This window comes from Sander lucioperca, chromosome 19 (assembly GCF_008315115.2).
Source record: "Sander lucioperca isolate FBNREF2018 chromosome 19, SLUC_FBN_1.2, whole genome shotgun sequence".
Classification (NCBI taxonomy): Eukaryota; Metazoa; Chordata; class Actinopteri; order Perciformes; family Percidae; genus Sander; species Sander lucioperca.
The window spans coordinates 1,476,998-1,504,988 of NC_050191.1; the positions used below are offsets into that span (position 1 = coordinate 1,476,998).

The window sequence follows — 27,991 nt, forward strand, 5'->3', positions numbered from 1 at the left end:
CAGCCAAAGAGAAAAGTGTTCCTCCACATCACAGAAGTGCTTTTTATTTCACACCATTCAGGATGCCGATGTGCCGCCTGCTGTGCAGCTTCTTCTTGGCCCTTATAATACTGAGCAGCATCCCGGCTAGTGTGGATGGATGTGATTATGCTCAGTCCATTTGCGGTGCCCAAGCTCCTGGTGATGTTGTGATTGGTATGATGTTACCATGTCATCGTAAAGTGTCTCTTCAAGAACGGATTAGACCTGAAAGCTTCCAGTGCTCTGAGTGAGTATAAGAACAGACATACTGTATTCGCTACATTAGATGGTATTCATATATGTGTCAGGAAGAATACCTTTTAGTTTTAGTATGTCGATTGTAGTGTTATTAGTTCTCGCGAGAAAAAATATTATATCCCTTCGAATTTATTTTTTCTGACCTTTTTTCCTCCAACATTTTCTGTTCTTATTAAAGGACAATTCTGGCGCAAAACGAACCTAGGGGTTAATAACAGATGTGTACCCACTAAATCGTTCTCTGGGACATGTTATCATGCTAATCGAATGTGTTTGTAGCTTGAAACAAGCGCGGACCGCTGATTAGCTTACAACGCTAGAAAAAAAAACAAATTGTCATTTATACCACTAAAAAGGCTCAAAATATCACCAAACTTCAACGGTAGCATAATGAGGGTCCCTAAATGTTAACCGAAGCATTGAGAACATTGTAAGTGTACAGACAGTTTATTGAACGAAGAGCTGCGGGAGGTCCGTGAAAGGGCTATGAGAGAGAGAGAGCTACCGGTAGTCAATGCCGCAACACAGCCTCGTACTTTGGGAAATTGGTGGTGTACCTGCGGACATTGTGAAGCTATGGCCACCGAACAGGAGTGTCTGTGTTGCATGGAGTGGGACCTGTTGCATCGCGACACCCAAGAGTGTACAGTCTGAAGATTTCCCCTGTCTGATAAACAGGGCTGTACTTGAAACTTTTTTTTCCCGAAAATAAATTGGAGACGGCGACCCAGACCGGAGGGACCAGATGGACAGTTATCCACTGGGTAAGTACACTACAAGTTATGTTTTACATCTGTGCAATTATTTCAGATATATTGAGCAAATTGCTTTTGCTAGTTTGCTAGTTTGCATCGACAGCTGTAAGTCATGACTGGTTTTCAAGGCGGCAGCGGCATGTAAACATGAACACTACTATCTAATCTATCTTTTCAATAAACTGTCTGTGCACTTACAAAGTTCTCAAAGCTTCGGTTAACATTTAGGGACCCTCATTATGCTACCATTGAAGTTTGGTAATATTTTGAGCCTTTTTAGTGGTACAAAATAGCGATTTGTTTTTACTTTCCATGTGCCCCGAATACTAGCGTTAGAAGCTAATCAGCAGTCCGCGCTAGCTTGTTTCAAGCTACAAACACATTCGATTAGCATGAAAACATGTCCCAGAGAACGATCGAGTGGGTACACATTTGTTATTAACCCCTAGGTTCATTTTGTGCCGGAATTGTCCTTTAAGTCATATACATAATAGTATGTGTATATAAATTAAAGAAACACAAGGGGAAAATATATGTGTATATGTATAACTTAATGATGTATATTTCTCACAAGTTTTATAATTTTTTTGTATTTTGAGAGGGGAGGGTTTAATAAGTTCCAAGTTCAATCTACATATTTTCAGTCATTGCTGTTATCTCCTTTGGACTTGTTACCCTATTCGGTAACACTTACAATCATAATAACTACATTAGTTAAGTATCTACTTAATTCATCATTTATAAAGCATTCTTCTTACAATAAACAAATTAGTATGTGAAACATAAACACAGCTATAAATGATTTGTTCTTGATTAATAAGCTCACCTATAATGTGTTACATTATTGTATTTTCATACTTGATGGATTTACAATTTCTAAATTAAGTATTATATGAATTACAAACCATTTATTTGGGCATTGTATGGGCTGAAATATGTGCCACCAGAAACTGAATTTGAATGATTTATATTTGAATTTGAATTGCTAAACTTGAAAAATTGCATTGAAAAACTGAATTTGAATCACATAATTTGAAATTGTATTGTTTAATTTGAATCATTGCATTGAAAAACTGAATCTGAATAGTATAATTTGAAATTGAATTTATTTGTTTGGAACTGAAGTCCAATCAAATTTGATCCTCACTGAAAATTCAACTCTCTATATATCTTCACATTCAGTTCTCACAATTCAGATTCAGTTCACCAAATTCAATTTCAAGTTACTGTGACAGACATCCGGGTAGTTGGAGGATGAAGGAAGAGCAATTGAGCGCAGATCGATAGAGTTCAGTGGCGAAAATACACAGTACGTTTTGGAGTACAGTACCTGCCATGAAACGAGGAAGAAGTGCTTGCCTTGCCTTGACCCAGAGACTCATAGATATATATACTGACTAGCTGTCGCCTTGGCTACTGCTGTTCATTGGAACGAATGTGCCACTATCTTGGCATGGGGAAGCCACTCCTCTACATTGGCGCTGATGTCAATGTAGGCAAGGGTCTAACGGAAATAAAATCACCATAAATCTTCAAAATCTCATGCGATTTTCTAGTTTTTTTGGTTTGTTCCAAAGGTCAGACTTAATAGGTTAACAGATTTAATAGTCACATTCTTCCACTTAAGTAAACTTAAAGTGAACTATCGCTACTTACCTTAGCCTAGCCTACTGCATGCAAAATGGCTACAATGGTGTGACTATCCATATTTGAAAATACATGTTAATTAATTTAAACATTTGAATGGTATTGGTTTACTTTGTACATCAGCAAGCCTGCAATGCCATGTGATGTAAGAGCCAGTCTGTTGTGAGGAGTGAGGAATAGTGGACCCAAACGCAGAGTGAGAGGCAGGCAGGCAGGAGCAAGGTTTGAGCTCGAGGATTTATTGAGAGAACAAAAAACGGCAGCACGGGGGCTGGAAAAACCACAGGAAAAGAATCACACGGAAAAACTCACAAAAGAACGCAGGGAAGGACATGAACACACGCAGGGTGGCAGGACACGGGCACAGACAGACACAATACGATCTGACAAGAGACATAGGGAACACAGAGTTAACCTCTGTGTTCTGTGTATTTAACATACATGAGGTAATGAACAAATGAGGGACAGGTGATACAACAGGTGAAACACATCAGGGCGGGGCAGGACAATCAACAAAGGCGGGAACACAAAAAGTAAAACTAGACATGACAAGACAGAAAACAGACTATCAAAATAAAACAGGAAACAGAAATACACAGAGAACAGAACAGTCAAAACAGGGTAAACAGAAACTACACAATGAACAGGGAAATACGTAAATACAAATATACACAACAGAAATATACAAAACAAGATACATACAGAAATCAATAATACAGGTAACAGAAATAGAACAAAATACAAAGTAAAATACTGAAACCTAACAGAAATGTCCAAAACCACAACACAGTCCCCTGAGTTTATACAAGATGTTTCCACATTAAAACACAAAATAGTTCAATTCAATTCAATTCAATTTTATTTATAGTATCAAATCATAACAAGAGTTATCTCGAGACACTTTACAGATAGAGTAGGTCTAGACCAAACTCTGTACTTTACGAAGCCCCAACTATTACAGTGGTTGCCTCAAGAGCAAGCATTAGCAGTAGCTATTGCGACAGTGGCAAGGAAAAACTCCCTTTTTTTTTGTTAGGAAGAAACCTCGGACAGACCCAGACTCTTGGTAGGCGGTGTCTGACGGCACCAGTTGGGGGAGTGGTGAATGGTGGCAATAATAGTCATAATAAAGATAGTGAAGCAGTGATCACAATGGTAGTCATAGTAGTTCATGTCATAGTAGGGCACAGCAGGGCGTTACGGGGTGTAGTGTGGCACAGCAGCCTGGGTGGACGCGGTTGGACGCGGCAGGACGCAGTCGGACACTGCGGGGAAACGCAGAGCGTAGCAGGGTGTAGTAAGTCCATAGCGTCAGCTGCACCCAGGACCCCGGTGTAGGTGCCACCCAATTCCAAGGCGATGTTCTGGGTGAAGAAGAAGCAAAGGGACTCCGGGGAGAAAACTCCCCAGAGATAGGTTAGTAACAGGCATTTCTGGGACTAAGACGCACACAAAAGGAGACAAGTGAAAAGAGAGAAGAGGGAGCGGCTCATTGTGTCCTTGGAAGGAGCTTCCCACAGCAGTCTAGAGTTATAATAGTATAACTAAGAGAGGCAGGCTAAAGAGAGGGGCCCTGGACCGGGCTCGTACTCTCCCCTGCCGGAACGGGCTTGTACTTCCTGCCTCCCTCTACTCTACTCTACTATGCTGCAACTCCTCACTCCCTAACTATAAGCTTTATCAAAGATGATGGTTTTCAGTTTATTCTTAAATGTGGCGACGGTGTCAGCCCCCCGAACCCAAGTTGGGAGCTGGTTCCACAGGAGAGGAGCCTGGTAGCTGAAGGCTCTGGCTCCCATTCTACTTTTAGAGACTCTAGGAACCACAAGTAGCTCTGAGTTCTGGGAGCGTAGTGCTCTAGTGGGACAATAAGGTACTAAAAGCTCTTCTATGTATGATGGTGCTTGACCATTTAGTGCTTTGTAGGTCAGGAGAAGGATTTTAAATTCAATCCTGGATTTTACAGGAAGCCAATGCAGAGAAGCTAATACAGGAGAAATGTGATCTCTTTTGTTAGTTCTTGTCAGAACACGTGCTGCAGCATTCTGGATCAGCTGGAGGGTCTTGAGGGACTTATTTGAGCAGCCTGATAGTAAAGAATTACAGTAGTCCAGCCGGGAAGTTACGAATGCATGGACTAGTTTTTCAGCATCGTTTTGAGACAGGATGTTCCTGATTTTGGCAATGTTACGAAGATGGAAAAAGGCTGTTCTTGAGGTTTGTTTTAAGTGGGCGTTAAAGGATAGATCCTGGTCAAAAATGACTCCTAGATTTCTGACAGTAGTGCTGGAGGCCAGGGCAATACCATCTAGGGTAGCTATATATTTAGATAATGAAGTTCGGTGGTGCTTGGGTCCCAGCACAATAACTTCCGTTTTGTTTGAGTTCAACATCAGAAAATTGTGGGTCATCCAGGATTTTATATCTTTAATGCACGCTTGAAGTTTAGCTAACTGACCGCTTTCGTCTGGCTTGATTGACAGATATAATTGGGTGTCGTCTGCGTAACAGTGAAAGTTAATTGAGTGTTTCCTAATAATATTGCCTAGAGGAAGCATATATAAAGAGAATAGAATTGGTCCAAGCACTGAGCCTTGAGGAACGCCATGGCTAACTTTAGCGTATTTGGATGGTTTATCGTTAATATTAACAAATTGGGATCGCTCAGAAAAATAGGACTTAAACCAGCTTAGTGCGATTCCTTTAATGCCAACTAAATGTTCCAGTCTCTGTAAGAGGATGGTATGGTCAATAGTGTCGAATGCAGCACTAAGATCTAATAAGACAAGTACGGAGACAAGTCCTTTGTCAGCAGCAGTTAGAAGGTCGTTAGTGATTTTCACCAGTGCCGTCTCTGTGCTATGATGCATTCTAAATCCTGACTGAAAGTCTTCAAATAGACTATTTCTATGCAGAAAGTCACACAATTGATTAGCGACTACCTTCTCAAGGATTTTGGAGAGAAACGGGAGGTTAGATATAGGTCTATAGTTGGCTAAGACCTCAGGGTCGAGGGTGGGTTTTTTCAGAATAGGTTTTATCACAGCTACTTTAAAAGACTGCGGTACGTGACCCGTTAATAAGGACATATTGATCGTATCTAGTAATGTGGTGTTGACCACAGGTAGTGCTTCTTTAAGTAGCTTCGTTGGAATGGGGTCTAAGAGACAGGTAGTTGGCTTAGCTGAAGAGACCCTTAACATTAATTGTTGGAGGTCTAAAGGATAAAAGCCGTCTAAATAAGTATCAGGTCTTATCGTTCTCTCTAGCCCTCCTGCGCCCAATGGTGAGTCGTTGGAAGCTGTGGGCAGAAGGTGATGAATTTTTTCTCTAATTGTTATAATTTTATCATTAAAAAAGGTCATGAAGTCATCACTGCTCAGAGCTATAGGAATAGATGGCTCAATAGAGCTGTGACTATCTGTCAGCCTGGCTACAGTGCTGAAAAGAAACCTTGGGTTGTTCTTATTTTCTTCTATTAGTGTTGAGTAATAGTCTGATCTGGCATTTCTGAGGGCCCTCCTATAATTTTTTAGACTATCTTGCCAATCCACACGAGATTCTTCCAGTTTGGTGGAACGCCATTTACTTTCAAGTTTTCGTGAGATTTGTTTTAATTTGCGAGTTTGGGAGTTATACCAAGGTGCTAGTTTCCTTTCCTTCATCATCTTCTTTTTGAGAGGAGCAACCGAGTCTAAAGTAGTCCGTAGGCAGGCCGTAGCAGCGTCTACAAAGTTATCAAGTTGGGAGGGACTAGAGTTAACGTAACAGTCCTCTGTTATATTAAGGCATGACATTGAGTTAAGTGCTGTTGGAATAGCTTCCTTAAATTTAGCTATAGCACTGTCAGATAAGCATCTAGTGTAGAAACTTTTATTTAATTTCGTATAGTCTGGTAGTAGGAATTCGAAAGTTATTAAAAAATGGTCTGATAATAAAGGATTCTGCGGAAATACTATTAAATCGTCAATTTTGATGCCATATTCTAGCACAAGGTCGAGGGTGTGGTTAAAACAGTGCGTGGCCTCATGCACCCTCTGACTGAAACCAATAGAATCTAGCAGTGAATTGAAAGCAGTACTAAGGCTATTGCTCTCAATGTCCACATGGATATTAAAATCACCTACAATAAGTACTTTGTCTGATTGAAGGACTACGCATGATAAAAACTCTGAGAATTCAGATAAAAACTCAGAATATGGACCTGGTGCTCGGTAAACAACAACGAATATAATTGGCTGTACTGTTTTCCATGTTGGGTGTTGAAGATTAAGAACAAGGCTTTCAAACGAGTTATAATTTAGTTTAGGTTTAGGATTAATTAACAGGCTCGAGTCAAATATGGCTGCAACTCCCCCTCCTCGGCCTGAGCCTCGTGGAATTTGGGTATTATTATGACTGGGAGGAGTGGCTTCGTTTAAACTAACATATTCGTCATGGCCCAGCCAGGTTTCGGTGAGGCAGAATAAATCAATGTGGTTATCTGATATCAATTCGTTTACCAATAATGCTTTCGATGACAGAGATCTAATATTTAATAGCCCACATTTGATTTTCCTATTCTGTTCTGTCGTTGCAGTGGTTGTTTTAATTCCAATTAGGTTGTTTAGTATAGCACCTCTTTTATTAGTGTTTGGTTTAAACGGTCTCAGTCGGGGGACAGACACGGTGGTTATGGGATTATGAATGGGTGATTGCTCTGAAGGGAGCACAGAGGGGCGTATAGCGCTGTATCTCTGATTATTGACTTTGGGAGAGTGTGTCTGGTCAGTGTGCTTGTGGGAGTGTTTACGGGATGTAAACAGTCAATCAGAGGTCTGGGTATGCAGGGCGTGGTGCAAATTTCCACGTAGCATCTGGCTTCCGCGTGTATTGGGATGAATCCCATCCCTGCTGAACAGGGAGCCACGTTCCCAAAACAGATTGAAGTTGTCAATAAAACCTATCCTGTGAATACTGCATGTGAGCTGGAGCCAGGTGTTAAGGGAGAGTAGTCTGCTAAAGAGGCCTGATCCGCGACCTAGAGATGGAAGTGGGCCCGAAATAAAAACCGACTTCCCAGTGCTTTTTAAAGCCTCAATGAGAGTGGTAAAGTCTCGCCTTGTGCGCTCACACTCCTGAATCCGAGTGGACATGTCGTTATGTCCACAATGGACCACGATGCGTTTGATAGAGGTCGGAAATGAGGGTATCAGGTCCATAACTTTAGCCAGGATGTCTGCAACTTTGGCTCCGGGAAAACAGTGTGTGACAGCATTATGAAACCGTAGGTCTCTAGTGATGGAGTCCCCAATAATTACTGTGGTTAGGGGGAAGAGCGGACGAGGAGTGGGGGGGTGTGGGTAGCCGGTGACGGGAGCAAAACAGTCAGTGTCGGTTTCAGATGGGCAGGGAAAAGAAGAGGAAGAATGCTTACCGTTCGGTTGTGGAGATTGTTTTTGAGGAACGTTGTCATTTGGCTGATCCAGGCAGTGTAGGCCACCGGACCGTCTGACTACCGCATCCCTCAGAAGCTTTCGCCGCGCGGTAGCAATCGTCTTCCGTGACGACGGCTGGTCAGTCTGCTTTGAAGCGGGGCGAGCCCGGTGAGCCGCACTGGCCACCACCGGCTCCGACTCCGACAAAGCATTGAAGCGGTTGGAGAGGCTGAGGGCAGGAGGCGATGGAGCCCTACCCGAGGCTCTCTTTCGGCCGCAAACCACCTCAGTCCAGGGTGGCTTGATAACCGGTGTCGAGCAGGACGATGGGCGTGGGCAGGCAGCTGGGTCCCATGGCGCGGTATCCTGGAAGGCCGCCGAGAGAGATGAGATCCGGAGCGACTGATTATGAGCCACGTCCAAGCAGGCGGTTAACAAAGCATCTTTGGTTTTTAAGTCCTCGGAAAGCCGACGAACATCTTCCCTGAGGTCAGCAATTTCTTTGTTTGTATTATTGAACAACGAGGAAATCCTGAGGGGGAGTGGGGACTCGCCAGGTGTAGAGGTAGCCATGAAGCTAGCGTTAGTTTAGCCGGTAGGCCTAGTCTTGATAAATTAGCGTGAGGCTAATACTTACTTACACGTAAAAATGTGTCTTTGGTTTTAAAAACACTTTATTAGTATAATAAAAACTAGGCGATAGAGCCGACTGTTAGGTAGGAGGTTGAAGGCAGCTGCCGGCTGCCTCGTCCCCGCCGACTGCTGTCGCTTGTGGATGACGTTCGCTTGTGGATGACGTGCAGCAGCTCGGCAACAAATCTGACTTGAAGTTCAATAGTGCATTATTATTGGAGTCTATTTTTTTCAACTCTAATCTGATCGTTTGTCTCCTTCCTTAGAGCATTTATATAAATATTAAAGTTAGTTTTGTTTGTGATTTAAAAGTGTAGCTTTATAATAATGTGCAGTAACAAACAAAACAAAGAGACTAATTAATGTGTTAATACAAAGAATTTGTATTATAATCAGTTCACAGATCTGAGTCCAAACGGAAACTTCACCCTTCTGAACTAAGAGTTTCTGCTTCAAAGTGAAATTTAAACAGACGGAAATGTCCAGGCTCACTCCTCCACTATTTATTCATTTATTTCTGCATGTATTTATTTATTTAACGAGACTTAAAGTCATGTTTCGTCATCCACAGTCCGAGTCCCACAAGACTCCCTTTAGGAAACCTGTGATTTAAACCTGTGACAGTCTGCTCCGCTCAGTCCTGGTTCTGGTTCTCCCAGGCTTCCCTTCCTTCCAGCGGGCCCAGCAGTACAGCCTGGGCCTCCAGCAGCGTGGTGTCGGTTTTGGCTCCCAGGAAGCGGGCAGTGAGCTCAGATCCTGCAGCCGCAGACGGACTCTGCTGCCCCGCTATAGTTTCTCTCCGTCCGCCGGCCGCAACACAGTGGACCTTCCTGCCGAAATATACGTACAGGTCGTCCTGGACTACGTGGAAGATTCTCCCGATCACCACTCTGTCTTTGTAACGCCCTGCAGTACCCTGCTATGGCATGAACTACTACGACTACCATTTGTAGTCACTGTTCCATTATCTTTATTGTGACTATTATTGCCAATGTTTATTACACCGCCGGCACCGTCAGACACCGCCTACCAAGAGCCTGGGTCTGCCGAGGTTTCTTCCTAAAAGGGAGTTTTTCCTCGCCACTGTCGCACTATATGCTTGCTCTTGGGGCAATTACTGGAATTGTTGGGGCTTTGTAAACTATAGAGTGTGGTCTAGGCCTACTCTATCTGTAAAGTGTCTCGAGATAACTCCTGTTATGATTTGATACTATAAATAAAATTGAATTGAATTGAATTGGCTGGATCAGCGGGAACCGGCGCAGCAGCGAGGCAAAGCTGTGTTCCCGCCCGGGGGAAGAGACGCTGCCTCCCGCCGCCGCTCAGATTACAGGTCGAAGTCGGTCCCTTGCTGCTTTTTTTTCTTTATTACTTTCGTTCGAACATCCATAAGCAGCACAACAGTCTGGCATCTTTAGTGCTGATGATCCTGCGCCACTGAACTCTATCGATCTGCGCTCAATTGCTCTTCCTTCATCCTCCAACTACCCGGATGTCTGTCACAGTAACTTGAAATTGAATTTGGTGAACTGAATCTGAATTGTGAGAACTGTGTTGTGAAGATATATAGAGACTTACATTTTCAGTGAGGATCAAATTTGATTGGACTTCAGTTCCAAACGAATAAATTCAATTTCAAATTATACTATTCAGATTCAGTTTTTCAATGCAATGATTCAAGTTTAGCAATTCAAATTCAAATATAAATGATTCAAATTCAGTTTCTGGTGTCACATATTTCAGCCCATAGAATTGTCAATGGTTCATAAGATCATTTAGAAAGTCCTACTTTGAAGTTGTAGAAACAGGAAGAACTAAAACTCTGTACTCTCAAACAGAAAAATACTTTGCACATTTATAACATGAGCCAGCTGCGTCAGATAGGGACGATCTGGTCAAAAGTTGCAAAGAAACTGCTGCACATGTTTATTTATTTACATAACATACAGTTACAAATTGACCAGCCATGTTCTCCTGAAGGAATATGAGTGTTTGTTATTTTAAATGAATAATTCACAGAGATACGTTTGTATTACATTGTTTGCATCCTGCAATTAAATAGGCAAATGTTCTATATCACTTAGTGTTGTGTATACTTCCCTTTTCTGTTTAGAAAATAACTGAGACTTTTGTGAGTGTTGAGGTACTGCTGGCCTTTCAGTCTCATTTGTAAATGTTTTGCGAGGCAAAGATAGGCCTCACTTTAGATGAAGTTGAACAAATACATTAATTAACAACTCGTAACTACCTGAATTGATCATGAATTGCAGTATTAAGTATTTCTAAAACATCTGTTAACACACTTACTAACATTAGTGTATGTCTAAAGCATTATGTAGAAATGTAGAAATAAATATACATCTAAATAGTTTGTTAATCATTTACTTACACTTTCTAAATGATCTTATGAACAATCGACAACTGCTAAATAACTTGATATAATACTTCAATATTGATATAACACTTATTTAAATCATTCAGAAAGTATGAAAATACAATCATAAACACATTATAGATGAGCTTATTCATCAAGAATAAAACCTGTATAACTGTGTTTATGAATTACAAACGTAATGTGTATTAATGTAGAAACAATACTTTATAAATGATGAATTCATTATTTAATAATTTTTAACTCATGCTTACATTATTCAGTAGTCTGGGAGCATATTTCTGTTCTCAGTTTTTATTATTTATTTTAACTAAGGAATGAAACAAAGATTACTCAATCAATCAGAAGTAATTCCACAATAAATTAACACTGTACATCTTAAATTAATGATCATGTGCCTTCAACAGAGGCCTTTTTCACAAAGTAGACTTAATGAATAAGGACCACTTTGCTGAGTAGAATCCACATCCACATCAGGTCCTTTCCCTTCTATCCATGTTCCAGATTTCAGAGGGTTTGACTTAGCAACGTTATCCATCCAACAGAATAAATATGCTTTGTTTAAGGGTTGGTTTACATAATTATTACCTAATATTTTCTCTCTTCCCAACAGTGGTAGAGCTAGTTTTTGATTTACATATGCAAAAGGGCTTAAGTTAACATCCTTTCATCCAGTGGTTCTCAAACTTTTCGAGTCGCGACCCCCAAGAATAATGAAGTTGGTGTTCATAACTTTCGTAATTTAAAATGTTTGTATATATACACATGATCTAATAAGACATACATAAATAATTAGGCAAAACACATATAGGCTGTTCATCTACTTTATCACATTACATCTGACCACCTCATGTTTTATGTTCTAAGAAGCCAATTATCCACCTTTAAACATGACTGAGCCTCTGACATGGAAGATTGCTGTGAGAGAAGGTGACTTTCACAAGCATGTTTAAGGCTTAAGCATGGAATGACTACAAAATAAAAACCTCAGTAGACAAAACATTTCATTAAAACTTATGTGTGACAAATACTGTATATGTTAAAAATCTAACCTTTGTTTAGCTGCTTGGTCTAGGAAGTGATTAGCAAACTCTGAGTAGCAAACTCAGATTTATATGTATAGTTTTAAAAATCATGCATGGAAATGTACTTAAAAAAATTGTTGCATCGAGATGCATCAATAATCGATTTACAATCGAATCGTTGGCCTCTGAATCGGAATCGAATCGTGAGGTGCCAAGAGATTCCCACCCCTAGTTTCTACATACCTCCCCCTGCAGAGTTTTGAGGGATTTTTTTGTGAATGCTCTGATTAATACATGTAAACAAATAATGCTTTGCTTTAATGACAGTTTAGTTTTAGTTTTAGCACCTAGTCTTGTCCAATGTGCTTCAGGCTCTGAGGACTTGCTGTGATGCGTTTGTGACTTTTTCTCTCCCCCCCTGACCCCGCCATCAGACCACTTTCCGTGTTCCAGGACCTCCTGATTTACAAATGAAGCTCTGAATATACCACATGGAATATACCAAACTCACACTGTAATGTAAAAACCATTCCCCAGTCTAGAATATGTTTTTTTCTTTTCTCCCCAACTATCTGGAGACCCCCAGACATTTTCTTGCAACAACCTTTGGGGTCCCTACCCCCAGGTTGAGAACCACTGTTTTAAAGCAGCCATATTATGCTCATTTTCAGGTTCATAATTGTATTTTAAGGTTGTACCAGAATAGGTTTACATGGTTTAATTTTCAAAAAACACCATATTTTTATTGTACTGCACCGCTCTCTCTCACTGCTGCAGATCCTCTTTTCAGCTGGTCTCTGTTTTAGCTACAGAGTGAGACCTCTTTTCTTCTTCTTCTTCTGTACTATCTTTGATTGCACTCGCACATGTGCAGTAGCTCAGATGTAGATCATGTCAGCTAGCTAGCTCCATAGGCAGTAAAAGAAAGGCTGTTTCTACAACTTCGGTCAGTTACAAGGCAGGATTAGCTGGGAGACTTCTAAATGAGGGCGCACATGTAAATAGTTCTTTTGTAGATTATGGTGAACTTGTGTGTGTTGTAGCAGTGCTTTGCTATTGAGAATGAGGTAGCATGCTAGCATTAGCATGCTAGCGTTAGCATGCTAACGCTAACGCTACGAGCTAATGGTTGCGGTTAGCCTGCTCGTTTCGGCTTGTGACGTCACAAGCCGTGCCGGTTTTGAACAGCTCACCCAGAGACTGAAGGCAGGACACATTCAGAAACCGTATCTCACTCTAAACAGCATGGATGGATTTTTTTCAAAGTTTGTATGAGTGTGGAAGCACCAGAGACACAAAATAACACCCCAAATCCCAGAAAAAGTGATTTTTTCATAATATAGGCACTTTAATCAATCAAGCTTAAAGTCCCAATGAAACGGAAGTTGGAGCGTCCTTAGCTTCTATGCTGTGATGTTTTTCCTGGGCCAAGTCCCTCCCCTTCCGGTGGACCACCATGGGACCTTATTTTGGAAAAAATATGTACTGTAGTGAATGCGAGCGCAATCATATTTTGATCCTGTTTGAATTGAGCCATGAATTATACCTGATTTAACTCAATTTAAAATATAATTTGCAAGTCAAGAAGTCTCAGTTTGTCATAAAACTGTTGAAGTATCATACTGAAGTGAGGAGTCTTTCTAACATTTTCACAAAGTCGCATGGGTGAGATCTTGCTAAAGCTACGATGCCTGTGTGTTTCGTACTGGGATGTAACGTTACTCAAACAAGCAACAGATCTTGTTTGTTCTTTTGCTTCCCAGTTGATGAATATAGACACTGGAGAAAACATATCAGGTAAGATACCGATACCGAACATAGCTAAGCTAGCTAGCTAGCGAGCAAGCCGAGAATCAAGCTCATTGCTCAATTCAAATGGGATAAAAAAAAAAAGTTCACTGCTCTATGTTCACTACCATACATATTTTTTCTAAAATAAGGTTCCATGGGGTCCACCGGAAGGGGAGTAACTTTGCCTCTCTATAATCTGGGAGCTATTGAGGACTGTTGGCAATGGCTCCACACATATTTCCCCATACCTGCTGTTGCTGTTAGATCAGGAGGACGATGAAAGCTGAATGGGAAACTTTGTATATTTATATAACATATAATATATATAATTTTATATATAATATTAATATAATATATTGTTAAATAGGTGCACAATATGACCAGAGATGTTATCTAAAAGAGTTAAAAAGGCATTTTTGATTACATAGACTTTAAAGTACAATCTACCTCACTGTAATTTTTTTCCGGTTATATGCAACTTAGGCATTTTGTAAGGGAAGACATCCCCCACTTTGAGTCCTTATGTGAGAGATACACTCTTTTGGATTTGTTCTCTCTTTCATCGGAGAGTAGGTAAGCTTATCACCAAATTTGTGAATTACTTCTCCAAATAATCTGTGTCTGTCAACTGGGAAAAGGTAAATCATTGCCATGTTTCCTGATAAAATGTGGGGAACTGCACTTTCCAGTATTCATAGTTCAATTTTAAAGTGATTCACCAGTGTCATTATTGTAAGGTTGTGTTACTCAAATACCGTTACTCCTCCGTGTTTCCAATGTGTGACAAATGTAAATCAAATGAAAATGACCTAGGCCTACTTGTATCTGTGTGTGTGTGTGTGTGTGTGTGTGTGTGTGTGTGTGTGTGTGTGTGTGTGTGTGTGCATGCGTGCGTGCGTGCGTGCGTGCGTGCGTGCGTGCGTGCGTGTGTGCGCGCGCGTGTGTGTCAGCACATGCGTGTGTGTCAGCACGTGTGTATGTTTAAGACTTCCTCTATGAAGTGAAACACTTTTATCCAAAATGTCTGTAAAGATTTACATGTGTACCAAAACTGTAAAATGTTTGCCTTTTTGCCACAGTTCCTCTAGCAAAGATTATTTATTGTTTTTCAACACTCTCCACTTTCAGTTTTGATCTGGTGTCGTTTATGAGATCCTTGGCTATAATCCACGAAATTGATGAGATAAATGCAGCTGGCTTCCTCCCAGGAGTGCGTCTTGGATATCTGATGTGTGACACGTGCTCCTTTGCAAGCAAGGCGTTGGGGAATGTGGAGCACATGCTCGAAAGCAACAAGACTTTAAATGTGAAGTGCAACTACACTGACTTCAGGCCCAAAGTCAAGATTATTTTAGGAGCTTCAAACTCTGATGTGTCCATCGCTTTGGCTGGCCTGCTAAATGTGTACATGGTCCCTCTAGTAAGTCACAAATACTGTCTAATCAGAAAATACTTTGTGCTAAGATAGGTTTAGCACATCCTGAAACATCTTGAGACTGCATTGGTATGATTTGCATATGTACAGTAATTCCTGGTAAAACCTCAAACAAGCATACTTAAATTATAAGTTTGTAACATTTGTAGCAGTCAAGTACTTATAGTACTTACTATAGTACTCTAGTACTTACCAAATATTGAAATATTACTAATCCTATTAAGATTTAAAGATGTACTACTAACTTTTGTAGTTTAAATTCAAAACAGTGTGCTGGCTGGATACCTTGGGATTTGAGGTGACTTTTGGGTGCACTAACAAGTGTAATTTACTTACAAGCTTTCACTTTATATTTACGTTTATTTTTTGTGCATTAAAAAGTATTTTTGTATGATTTTATCTCATCAGCTGAGCAGCACATCATCTGCAGCCAAACTGAGTGATAAGTTACGCTTCCCATCTTTCATGCGCACTATTCCGAGTGACAAGCATCAGACCAAAGCAGTGGCCAAAATGATGAAGCACTATGACTGGAACTGGGTCGGGGTTGTGTATGGGGATGATGAATACGGGAAAGCAGCTTTCCAGAGCTTCCTCACAGATGCTGAGGCAAATAATGTGTGCTTGGCCTACCAGGAGGTTTTGCCTCATTACCTTGATAATTTACAGACCATGCAACGTATTGAGCAAGTCGCCGCGCAGATCCGCTCCTCTAATGCCCAGGTGGTACTGCTAATCCTTAAATCAGATCTGGTGGAGGGCCTTTTTAAGGAAATGATCAGGACCAACACATCAAGGATTTGGATTGCCAGTGATGCCTGGTCCAGGAGCATTTCCATTGCCCGAATGGATAGCATCAACAAGGTTGGGGACATCTTGGGCTTCACGTTTCTTTCAGGCAAGAGTGATTCATTTGAAAAATATCTCAAGAATCTGACAGCAACCCCAGGAGGATACAACTACTTCATTGAAGAATACAAGAACCTGAGATTCAACTGCACCTCAGAATGTGACTCCAAAACACCTCCATCCTATTGTTCCATACCTGATCTCAGGAAAATTCAATCTGGCAATGCATGCAATTTCACGGATCCCCAAGAGCAAAATGATGACTATCTTGTAAATGCTCTGGATACAAGTCAAGCCTTCCTTCACAAAGTAGCTGTGCAGGCTGTAGCAAATGCCCTCAAAAAGCTACTGAAGTGCAACAGTTCATTATGCTTAGGAGAAATAAACTTCCCACCATGGAAGGTGAGAATGTATATAATCTTCAGATGAGAACATATTGAAATTTGAAAGTGTAGCTTCCTTATAATTTAAGAATTATGATGTATTGTGTGTTTATATCCCTTAGAATTCATATTAATAACAGTTACAGTGACTAATCTCTGTAAAATGACGATTTAATTTGGCATACCACCCTTTGCTTTGCAGCTTCTTGAAGAACTGAAGAAAGTTAAATTCGAGTATGACAACCAGACTTTCTTTTTTGATCCAAATGGTGATTTTGAAAATCTTTATGAGCTGATCATGTGGAAAACGGATGGGGAATATAGAAAATTTCAAAGGATTGGGAAGTACAATGTAACTTATGGAAACGTTGAAGTGAAGACAGACATCATCTGGCTTTCAACAGCCAATACCACGGTAAGACAACATCATACTCACAGCATTAACTCATATTGATATGATTTCTGCAACAGTCAGTGTAGTCTGTGTCTATGTGTCCTTATTAGGCAATACAGTACCACGGTCAAGAGAAAAGGTCATGTGGTCACCAAAGGCTTTTAGGGCATCAAACTTCAAACTGCTCGTCAGATCATTAACCAACTCTAAAAAACACCTTCCAGATGTTGGAATCACCATAACTTTCTGAAACAGACAATCCTACAGTTAAGCCCACTTTACGCAGCAATTTCTCACATTGTTGTGGAGGTGGGAAACCAAAACTTGAACATCCCTCGGAAGTTGATTTTATATTCTCTGGTACTACTTCCGTCACGTTTAAATGTGAACAACTGAGTGCAAACACCTTATTGCCTTTAAGAGGAGACTGCAGAAGTTGGCAATGCTAGACCCATTTGTATGATTAATTGCCTTGGGACTACAAAAACGCGTGCAAAGGAGAGAGTTATTGAAGAGAGATCAGGGAGGCAGCAGGATGTAGCCTGGCTATGATATGAGATTTACCGGTGAGCCGGTCTATTTGTGTGGGCTGAATGGGCCACACTCTGGTCGAAATTTATTTTTTGATCGGCCCATAGAGAGAAGAGAGATCACATGATTGGCCCATTTGTGTGTCTATCATGTGAACGCTGGCCATTCATATCCTTGGTCTTTGACTGACCAGCCCGCAGAGAGGAGAGAGATCCCATGATTGGCCCACTGGTTTGTCCTCATCTGAACATTGGCCAATCACATCCTACTATGGCCCACTTCCATCCTAGCGTAGAGAGACAGCACATTTAAGTCCCGCCCCCACCGGCAGCGAAATAACTCTGCAAAGTGCCGGTAGCTAGTTAAAAACTTGAGATTTAAGCATGTCAAACGATTATTTTAGCACCCTTTGTCTACCAGAGAGGACAAATTAGCAGTTTGTAAGCTAATGTTAGTTATGTATTAGCAAGCTAAGGCATTTGCAAACATAATAATAGTTTTCTGATTCATCAACATTCCACAATAACACACGTTGCAGACTGTGTACAAAATGCAGCTTTAGCTTAATTTACAGACTTGTCACTTGTTTACAATACAAGACACCCAGGCTCCACCCTCAACCTTTAGCCATCTTGCCATCAGGAGCCAGGCAGCCTTTTTTACTTTTTGAGTGAGTACATTATCATACTTATCTTACCACTCAGCTAAGTGACAGTATTAGGGGCTGGTATGCAGGGTTCAAAATTAACTTTTTGTCCACCAGCCAAATACTAGTGAATGTTAAAATTTTACTTATTTTGGGCTTGTGAGTCAAGCAAATTTACCAGCCAATTACATATTTTACCAGCATTTGGCTGATAAATAGTGCTAATGTTGAACCCTGATGTATGTACATGTGTTGAAGGGGAGTGCAAAGACTGTTAGTGTCCGGCTGAGTGTGGTGGGCTGGTCTAGTTCTCAAAAGTCCAGGGCTGATTTTTTTTTTTTGAGTGTGGCCATTCGGATACAGTTTGGACTTTAGATGTGATGGTATGACACATTGCAGGGCCTATTTTGTTTGATGTATTCTGAACCTTTAAGAAATCATCTGGGGCCTCGTTTATAAATGTGGCATTCGCACAAAAGAAGATGTACGCCGCTCTCTATGCAAGAATTGGGATTTATAAGAAGCAAACTCAACTGGAAAAGAAAATGTATGGTTCTCTACGGACACTCTAACCCAGGCGTAGGCACAGAAACAAGTGAAATGAAGAAACGAGACACAATAAGAGTCAGTTGTGATTTATGAAGGGAATCCGGTGGGTTTATAAATCAGAATATTTCTGTGCGAATGGACTTCCTATGTTTCGTCTGTATGCCATTTTTTACGCAAATCCGCCACATAGTTTTATAAATGATGCCCCTAGTGACCAGGAACATCCTTTAGGTATCTTTAGAAGCTCAAGTCAGCGGCGGTGTGTACGTACAGTTACTGGAAGCAAAATGGGAATCCGATCTTATATTAGGCTGGACCAAAGAATTTGTCATTTGATAAAACGACAAGTATTTATTAATTTTAACAACTACATCTCACATTTTGTGAGAATGCCTATGGGACACAGGGAAGTTGTAGCTGTTAAATGCTAACACAGTCTCTATTTTACAGTAGTAGATACTCATATCTTTGACCATTACCATACACCCCAGTTTTTTTCAGCTTTTTAGAAAGACCAAGTTTAGTGGAACAAAGACTATCCCAAACATGTACAGACAATCTCTCTACAGACTGATTAGTAATGGTAACTTGCGTTCTCTTTTGCTCTCTCAGATCCCTCAGTCTAGATGCTCACAGCGCTGTGCCCCTGGCTCAGTAAAAAAGATCTTCAACACATCCTGCTGTTACAGCTGCATCCCATGTGTGGAGGGGACTTATTCAGATGAACCGGGTAAGCGTGATTGAAATACTGATTTTATTTTCAAGTTTTACTTCAAACTGTTGTCAACAGAAAGAAATGCAAACAAATGTTATGTTATTTTTAATTAATTTAAGATTATTATCATCTATAATTTATTAACTATATATACTAGTATAACGTCTTCCTAAATTGCATATCATGTGTGTTAGGATTTTATTTCATATTCATTAGTCTGTTCCTGCCTTGCTGCTTCAGACTGCGTTCTCTCTGTAGCCTGAATGCGTGAGAGTGGGGCTAGCCTCTCTCCCACAATGCAATATGCATTGTACGTGGGAAATTATTATTACACATGCTCAGAGTGTTAGTGTGTTTAATGTAGACAGGGGTGTAGCACAACATTCTGGGCCCTGTAGAAAGGCATTTTCTACGGGCCCCTCCCCGCATCCACAGCTATTCATTCTAGCATCTTTTTGGGCCCTCCTCACATGAGGCCCTGGGTACTCAGTCCCCTTTTTTTCCCCAAGTCCGACGCCCCTGAATGTAGATCACACAAATATGATGCCCAGTGGGGCTGACAGCCCATAGCCCCACAACAGCGGCCTTTCATATTTCAGACTTGATTGGCTATCCGTCTGGCGGGTCGCCAACACTTGTCGGCAAGAATAGGGGAGATTGTCTTATCGTTGCTAGCTAACTTTAAAAAAATGAATGAAGTGGATTTCATACTCAAGCACTGAGTTGAACTCTTAACTTGAAGGAGAAACTGGAATTAATATGCCTTGGTGCTCACCAGCCACTGAATATTGTCATCACTCAAATTGCTAGTAAAAGTAACCGCGATTTAATGTGGAGTGGTTAGCATACAAAATAAGTCAAGTTTGCCCTGAGGAAAAACCGCTGTGTCGCCATTCTCTTCATGTAAGCCCTTGGCCTTGGTGAGTGAAAGCACATTTTTATTATCCTGCCTTTGTGGTGCTGGTCCATGCATTGGTCATGTGGTGTTGGATCGATTGATAGTACATTAGATGGTGACGAGTGTGTCCATGCTCATCCATCAAGGTTGTTGTCATGCAATGGATCTGTATGGATCTGTAACCCTAAAAAGTTGTCTGTGCGCTTCTTTATGGCCTTCATGGTGTTGAGCTCATAGCATTACTGTTTGCGTATTGCCCTGTAGGCGCATTTGTTTCTGGTTGTGTCACCTTAAATATTTCACTCTTAATTTAGGTTTGTGACAGTAGTAATTTTACATGTGTGTGAGAGAGAGAGAGAAACAACTACAACAAGGTACGCTCCTCACACACGCACGCACACACGCACACACACACACACACACACACACACACACACTCTCTCTCTCTCTCTCTCTCGCTCTCTCTGTCTCTCTCCCCCTTTGAGTGTTTTGTGGAGCCATGTTGTTGACATGTTAACAGAGTGAGATACAGGGTATTGCAGTTTTGGTATGTAGCCTATCTTTTGAAATGGTTGGGGCCCCACCAAAAAAAGTTGTATCACGTTTACAGAGTATAACTCCTCCCCCCACCCACCCCCAAAAAAAGAATTTCGTGAAAAAAATCGTGATACGAACCGAATAGTGGGTTTGGTGTATCGTTACAGCCCTAGTAGAGGTTTATTTCTCGACGCAGGTTCGAGTTTGACCTGTGACAGTTTCCTGCATCACGTCTTCCCCTTTCATGTCTGAGTTGTCCTATCATTAAAGGCGGATTAAATTACTATTAGTATAAGTCGTTTTGGTGCCTTATCCCCTTTTGTTGGGTAAATTCAGCTGTAAAGAAGTAACTGTAAAGATGGCTAAACGTGAGGGGGGGTGGGTGTAATTCGGCAGGGAGGAGAGCCGGTAGCTCGATGGTGTTTTTTGCCTCCAACGGCGCCTTCCAGGCAGCTAACCCTAACCTTAACCCTAAACATAACCATTGCCGCGCTGCCTGGGAGGAGACGTTGGGGGCAAAAAACACCAAAGACCGAACCGGTAACGCTAACGGAGGTGTAACGTTACGAATGGCCGCTGTTCTGACTCGGGTGCGGGCCTGGGTCTGTTTCCCGACGGTTCAGTAAATTGCCGTTAGCATTCTTAGCACCGGAGTTAAGTGCTGACCGGGTTTGGATTGCTAGCTGGCTGCTAGCTGGCTGGGGGCTGACTGTGGATGTGTCCCTGGGGCTGTTGTGAGCTCTGATCCCGTCTGAAGCCTTGCAGCGCTGGGAGAGTGAGGCAGACAAACAGTTTGTCTTCGTATTTGAATGTTTCACAACTTCCCTTCAGTTTCACTTTATGTGGCTCTTTTGGGAGTTTGTCTTTGCTGCTGGCTGCAGACTTTGCATGGAGCTCAACAGGTGATTGCTAGCTAACGTTAGCTTCCAAGATAACTTGTGTTATTTATACCCAAAGTCAGCTGTTGAAATACACTAGCCTGCTCAGAGGTTGCCTTTAATACGAAAGGGAAATTCAAATGTTAGTACAAGTTATTCACATTTATAGTTTGATCGTGATCTGTTGTGTGAGTCAAAGCTGTGTTATACAGTAGTTGGCTTGGCTCAGAGGGCAGCTAACTGGCTCGGTGTTATGAAACACCATAATCCTCGATGTGTTTAAAAGCTTTGAGAAGATAGTACAATTATAAAAGTTTATTTAGTGTTATTTATTTTAAACTGATTGAAACAAATGAAACTTTCCGCTTGTCTACTACACTGTTTAGCTTGTGCTTCCGGTGATTCTGCCGTACGTCATGGCGTGGTCACGTGGTCGTGGTCACGTGTTTGCAAAGGGTCTATAGTAGGCACCAAAGCACTTTTCCTCTTCGGTCCCCCGACAGGTTGGAAGCGGAATTGTCCATTACCAGTACCATTACCATTATACTTATGTCTCATTTTTTAAAACATTATTTTAAGATACAAAAGAATCTTTGGTGTTGGATCAATAGATATTGAAATCAATCAATATCAATAAATAAGGTCTCTATTGTATTACTGTGTTGCAAAGTGGCATGTAATCAATGACTAAACGATGCCATGTGGCAGAAAAAAAAGTTGTATCACGTTTAGAATAGAATTGTGGGTCAAAAATCGTGATACGAACCGAATAGTGGGTTTGGTGTAGGGCTGAATGATACATCGAATTTTCATCGTCATCGCGATATGAACTAGCGCGATGAACACATCGCAACAGACAGCCTGACACGATGAATAAGGGAAAACAGTTTACACACTGAGACGACGCAAAGCGTAATACGTCTCCATAGCAGCAGGCGGCGCTGCTCTGTATTGTTTCCATTAACAGTCTGATTATTTCACAGAAAATGAAAACCGGCAGCTGATTGGACGAACGCGTCACGTGGTTCTTTTTTCTCCGGAAATTCACAGCCAGACTGTCATGGCGTCTCGTTCAGAATACGATCTCATATTGTACTAAAATAGTTCACCGAAACGTGTTTCTGAAAACATTTTAAGCGAGAAATAGGCCATGCAGTTGCTGAATCTGTCTTCATTTCAGATCAACAAAGGTCAGTTTAAAAGATTTTCGTCGAACGTTAATTTCTTATAGTTATAATGCCTCATTTATGTGTAATTTGTTCAATAAAAGCATGTCAAAAATGATCTATTTGATTTCTTTATTCAGTAGGCTATTCAATGTTTAGGTTCGCAAAGAACCTATTAAAGCACTAAGACATGGGAACAGTATAGCTAACATTCACATTTGAATATTTATCGCAAGTCATATCGTCATCGCAATATTAAACAATGTTATCGCAAATCGCAGCTTTTCCTCATATCATGCAGCCCTAGTTTGGTGTATCGCTACAGCCCTAGTAGAGGTTTATTTCTCGATGCAGGTTCGAGTCTGATGTCAGCTCTCATCCCGTCTGAAGCCTTGCAGCACCGGGAGAGTGAGGCAGACAGACAGGGGTGTGCTAGCTGGCTAAAGCATTAGCATTAGCTACTTGTCAACCAGCACCTTTATAGACCCTGTGCACGTGACGTCATGCTCTACTCGCGCAAATTATGAACGCCATGCAGACGGCGGAAGAGCTATGCTGTGAACGGACGGCAAGTCAAATGCGTACGTGTTCGTGTTCGCTCATATAATAAAATGGTTATTTCTTGTTGTGTGGTAGGCTTCTATAGGCTTTGTGTTATTTCTGGTTTGAGTCATTGTGTTAACAAGGGGAACACACTTCTAAGGTTCCTTCGATATTTAATGTATCACAAGCTGGCACATATTAAATCACTCATAACGTAGAGCTAGCTAACTATTACCCACGTAATGCTAGCGCGTTAGCCTGCCTAAACAGCTTCTATTTAGTTAGGTTAGTTAAGTTTAATTATCTTAAAGTGATAACAACAACAGATCACACCGACGGTTTATTTCTCGACGCAGGTTCGAGTCTGACCTGTGACGGTTTCCTGCATCATGTCTTCCCCTTTCATGTCTTAGTTGTCTATCATTAATCTATCACTTAGTTGCTATCATTAAAGGCGGAAATGCCCATAAAAAATAATCTTAAAAAAAAAAAGCCACTGAAACCAATGTACGACACTGGAGCCCTTACAGGTGTCATTTGGGCTTTTAAGATAATTACAAAGGGATTTTATTTCCATCTCTGTGAACTTCAGATTCCAGATTTGGTGGCCTGCTGTAGACCTAAATAAACCAGAATGGGCTTATTTTACCTAATCTGTACATCACCATTTTCTCTAACAGATCTTCAAAACTGCAAAACCTGTCCCAATGGAACCTGGTCTCTCAAGAATTGGAGTGAGTGCAAGCCAAGAACAGAGTCTTACATGAAATGGAGCGATCCTCACCCAATCGTCATGATGGCTGCAGCAGCCTTTGGTATCTTGCTCTTGTTGGTTACCTTCATTATCTTTTTAGTGTACAGAGATTCCCCACCTATGAAAAGAGCTGAGGTGAGATTGTCCTGTGTGATGATGGCTGGTCTATCAGTGAGCTTTGCAAGTGTCATATGCTTCATGGGCAAGCCAAGTGTACATTTCTGCCGTGCCCGCCAGGTAATGTATGCTATGGGCTTCACCCTGTGTGTGTCTTGCATCCTAGTCAAGGCCTATCGTACTTTCCTGGCTTTCCTTCCCTTTGGTCAGCTGACAAGTCGGCAACTACACAAACTTTACCATCCACCTGCAATTGTCATCATCATAACTACTCTCCAGGGGATCATCTGTCTTCTCTGGCTGATCTTTGATTCTCCCGATATTGATGACACACCTCCACCTCCACAAAGCATGACAATACTAGTCCACTGTGATGAAGGTAACACATATATAGGTTTTGGCATTATGTTGAGCTACATAGCTCTGTTATCATTGATTTGCTTCCTCTTGGCCATCAAAGGCAGGAAGGTTCCACAGGAGGTCAGTGAAACAGGCTACATAATCTTTAGCATGCTAATGTACTTGTTTGTGTGGGTGTGTTTCATCCCAGTCTATATCACCAACAGTGAAAATGGCACTCCTGTGCAGGCTTCAGCCATTCTAGTGTCCAGCTATGGCATCATCTTCTGCCATTTTTTACCCAAGTGCTATGAAGCACTTTGGGGGTCAAAGACAGACACAATGGAGAAGATTTTAAGAAAATGGCATGTCATCCGCAGTCCAAATCTTGATTCTGTGACAGAGATAGATATAGATATCCCTGGAAAGAATACATACTCACAAAAGAGTGACAGATTTTCCATATCAAGTACATCAACTATATTGAGGAGCTCAGGGACACCAAGCGAGATCAGCCATACTGATTCAGTGCTGGACATAATGGATATGTCCAATGAAAAGATTAATGCCTATCTTAGGCTAAGAACAAACATTAGGAAACGCTGTATATCCTTCTGAAAATTGTTCCAGTGAAATTGTATTCAGAATCAGAATCAGAATCAGAAATACTTAACTAATAATCCCAGGGGGAAATTATTATTGTTACAAACTCCAGATATACAAACAACATATATTATTCAGACAACATATATATTAGAAACAGAATATAAATATATTAGGGCTGTCAAACGATTACAATTTTTAATCGCGATTAATCGCTGAATTTCTATAATTAACATATTTATCACATGATTAAAATTCTATTATTTTGCATTTCAGAACAGTGTTTAAGTACATATTAACAATCGAAAGCAATTTTTACCAGTGTATCTTGATTGGGAATCAAATGAATGCAAAGAAAGTTACTTTATGAACTTGATTTTAAGATTTGTAATTATTTATTTACTGTAAACAAAAGAAAAATGTGTGAATCTGTCATTATTGCACAATTGCTCCAAGTACCTAACTAAAAAAACTAAAAATCCCTATCCTTACTAGAGTCAATATAGTGTTTAGTAACTCCTAAATAATGTTGATTACTCACTGACGTCCAGTGATCACAATGAGACAGCGTTTGCAGCACCTTGCAGCTGTTCCAGTGTGGCTGCTTTCTCTGTGTCGTACAGGCTGTGTATGGTGAAACTACTGTCTCCCTCGACGGCAACGAGACAGGTCAGAACATGCCAACCATAGTACGTCTTTAAGACCCGAGTCTTCTACGATGCTGACAGGTCTGCAGTTAGTTGCCACCCATTTCGCAAGAGCTGTAGTAATTTTTTGGGATTTGGTTTCATCCACAAGTCGGCAAGTAGCACTCTCCAGCATGCTAGCGGGCAGCATCATGTTAACTGTACTACTATGTTTAGCTCCGTAGGTGGTAGCTCAAGCTTGACGTGTTTCGGTGATATTTTAATTCAGCTTTACACAACGTGCATATGGCTTTCGACTTGTATACGAGCCGTCCGGGAGTTTTGGAAAATAAAAAGCGCCATTCAGATTGTGTTGCTGCTGTCTTTCTCCATCATGCCTGCAGCCTGCAGCAGCAGGATGTGTTAGGAGGAAGTGGCAGCTTGATGATAAGTAACGGTGCTGCAAAGGGTCAAAATAGTAGCCTGTTAGGCACGACGCAAAGCCGAGTGAAGTGTAAAATAAATTAATAAATGCCGGCATGCGATTAAAAAAAATTTAGCGCATCGCGTCGGCCCTTAATCGCATCGCGATTAACGCGTTAACGCTGATAGCTCTAAAATATATATATATAAGAACAAATGTACAACAAACAAATTTACAAATTTAAAACAATATTCACTGTTCAAATATTATTCAAATATATATTCAAATATGCACTGATATTCAGTTATACTCTCTCTTCTATTCTATTAAAATATTTTAATATTGAAGAAGTTGTTTTTCAACCTTTTCTCGTCACTAAACAGTTTTAATGTCTTCCAGTCAGGTTTTTCGACCACACCATATCACTGAGACTGCCGTTAAAGTCTTCAACGACACCACTGAAATACAGACAGTGGCAACATTTCAGTCTTCGTATTACATGATCTCAGTGCTGCATTTGACCCCAAAATAATAATAGACCTATTGGAAAACTGGGTTGGACTTTCTGGCACATCACTAAACTGGTTTAAATCCTACTTGAAGAACAGGGACTACTTCGTGTCTACAGGTAATTACACATCTGAGGAGACAAAAATGACATGCAGAGTTCCCCAAGGCTTCATTCATAGGCCTCTTCTGTTTGACATTTACATGCTTCCACTAGCTTGGATGATGGAAAACAACAAAATAAGACACATATTTACATAACCATATCACTAGGAGACTATGGTCCAGTGCAAACACTGAGTATGTGTATTGAACAGATTAACAATTGGATTTGCCAGAATTAAAGACAAAACTGAGGTAGTTGTTTTTTTAAACCAAAGAAGAATGATGAAAAGTCGATGCTCAGCTTCAATCTGTAATGGGCAATGTTTAAGAAAAACTGATTAAGCCAGAAATCTTGGTGTTGTCATTGACTAAATTGCAATAGCCACATTAAGACAATTACAAAGTCAGCCTACTACCATCCTTAGACTACATCAATGGTTAAGAACTTATGTCTCAGCAGGATTTGGAAAAACCTGTCCATGCCTTTATATTCAGTAGACTTGACTACTATAACAAATAAAAAATCCATTAGACAGCTGCAGCTTTAAAAACGCTGCTTGAGTCCTCACTAAGAACAAAAAATTCATCACTCAGTCTTCACACTGGCTTCCTGTCTCTCAAATAATTTATTTTAAAACACTACTATTGGTTTATAAAGCACCGAATGGTTTAGGCCCAAAATACATTCCTGACCTGCTGCTACATCATGAACCATCCAGATCTCTCAGGTCGTCTGGGTCAGCTCTGCTTTCTGTCACCAGAGTCAGAACTAAACATGGAGTCGCAGCTTTAAGGTTTTTTGCATCATGTATCTGGAACAAACCTCCAGAAAACGGCAGGTCCGCTGCAACTCTCAGTTCTTTTAAATCAAGGTTAAAGACTTTTCTTTTTGATGCTGCCTTTGTTTTAAATCAAGTGTTTATTTGTTACACTGCACTGTAACTTGTATTGTTGTATTTATTGTATTTTATACCTGTCTTATTCTATTTGGGCTGTTTTTATATTGTCTTTAACGAATGTTTTTAATGTTTTTTTTACTCTTTGTTTTATGTA

At 40.8% G+C, this 27,991-nt stretch overlaps 1 protein-coding gene across 1 annotated transcript; it reads left to right on the plus strand.

Moving 5' to 3' along the window:
* On the plus strand, nt 1-27,447 carry LOC116053512 (G-protein coupled receptor family C group 6 member A). Its single transcript, XM_035995231.1, has 7 exons — nt 1-268; nt 15,068-15,359; nt 15,783-16,625; nt 16,809-17,021; nt 19,339-19,456; nt 24,144-25,314; nt 26,616-27,447. Exons 1-6 carry the CDS (start codon nt 63-65, stop codon nt 25,289-25,291), a joined length of 2,820 nt encoding a protein of 939 aa, XP_035851124.1. The 5' UTR covers nt 1-62; the 3' UTR covers nt 25,292-25,314; nt 26,616-27,447.
* Nucleotides 27,448-27,991: the final 544 nt, after the last annotated feature.

Coding starts and splice junctions, on each gene's coding strand:
- LOC116053512 (XM_035995231.1), top strand. CDS start 63: ATGCCGATGTGCCGCCTGCTGTGCAGCTTCTTCTTGGCCCTTATAATA. Junction 269..15,067: donor GAAAGCTTCCAGTGCTCTGA/GTGAGTATAAGA, acceptor CTCCACTTTCAG/TTTTGATCTGGTGTCGTTTA. Junction 16,626..16,808: donor TAAACTTCCCACCATGGAAG/GTGAGAATGTAT, acceptor TTTGCTTTGCAG/CTTCTTGAAGAACTGAAGAA.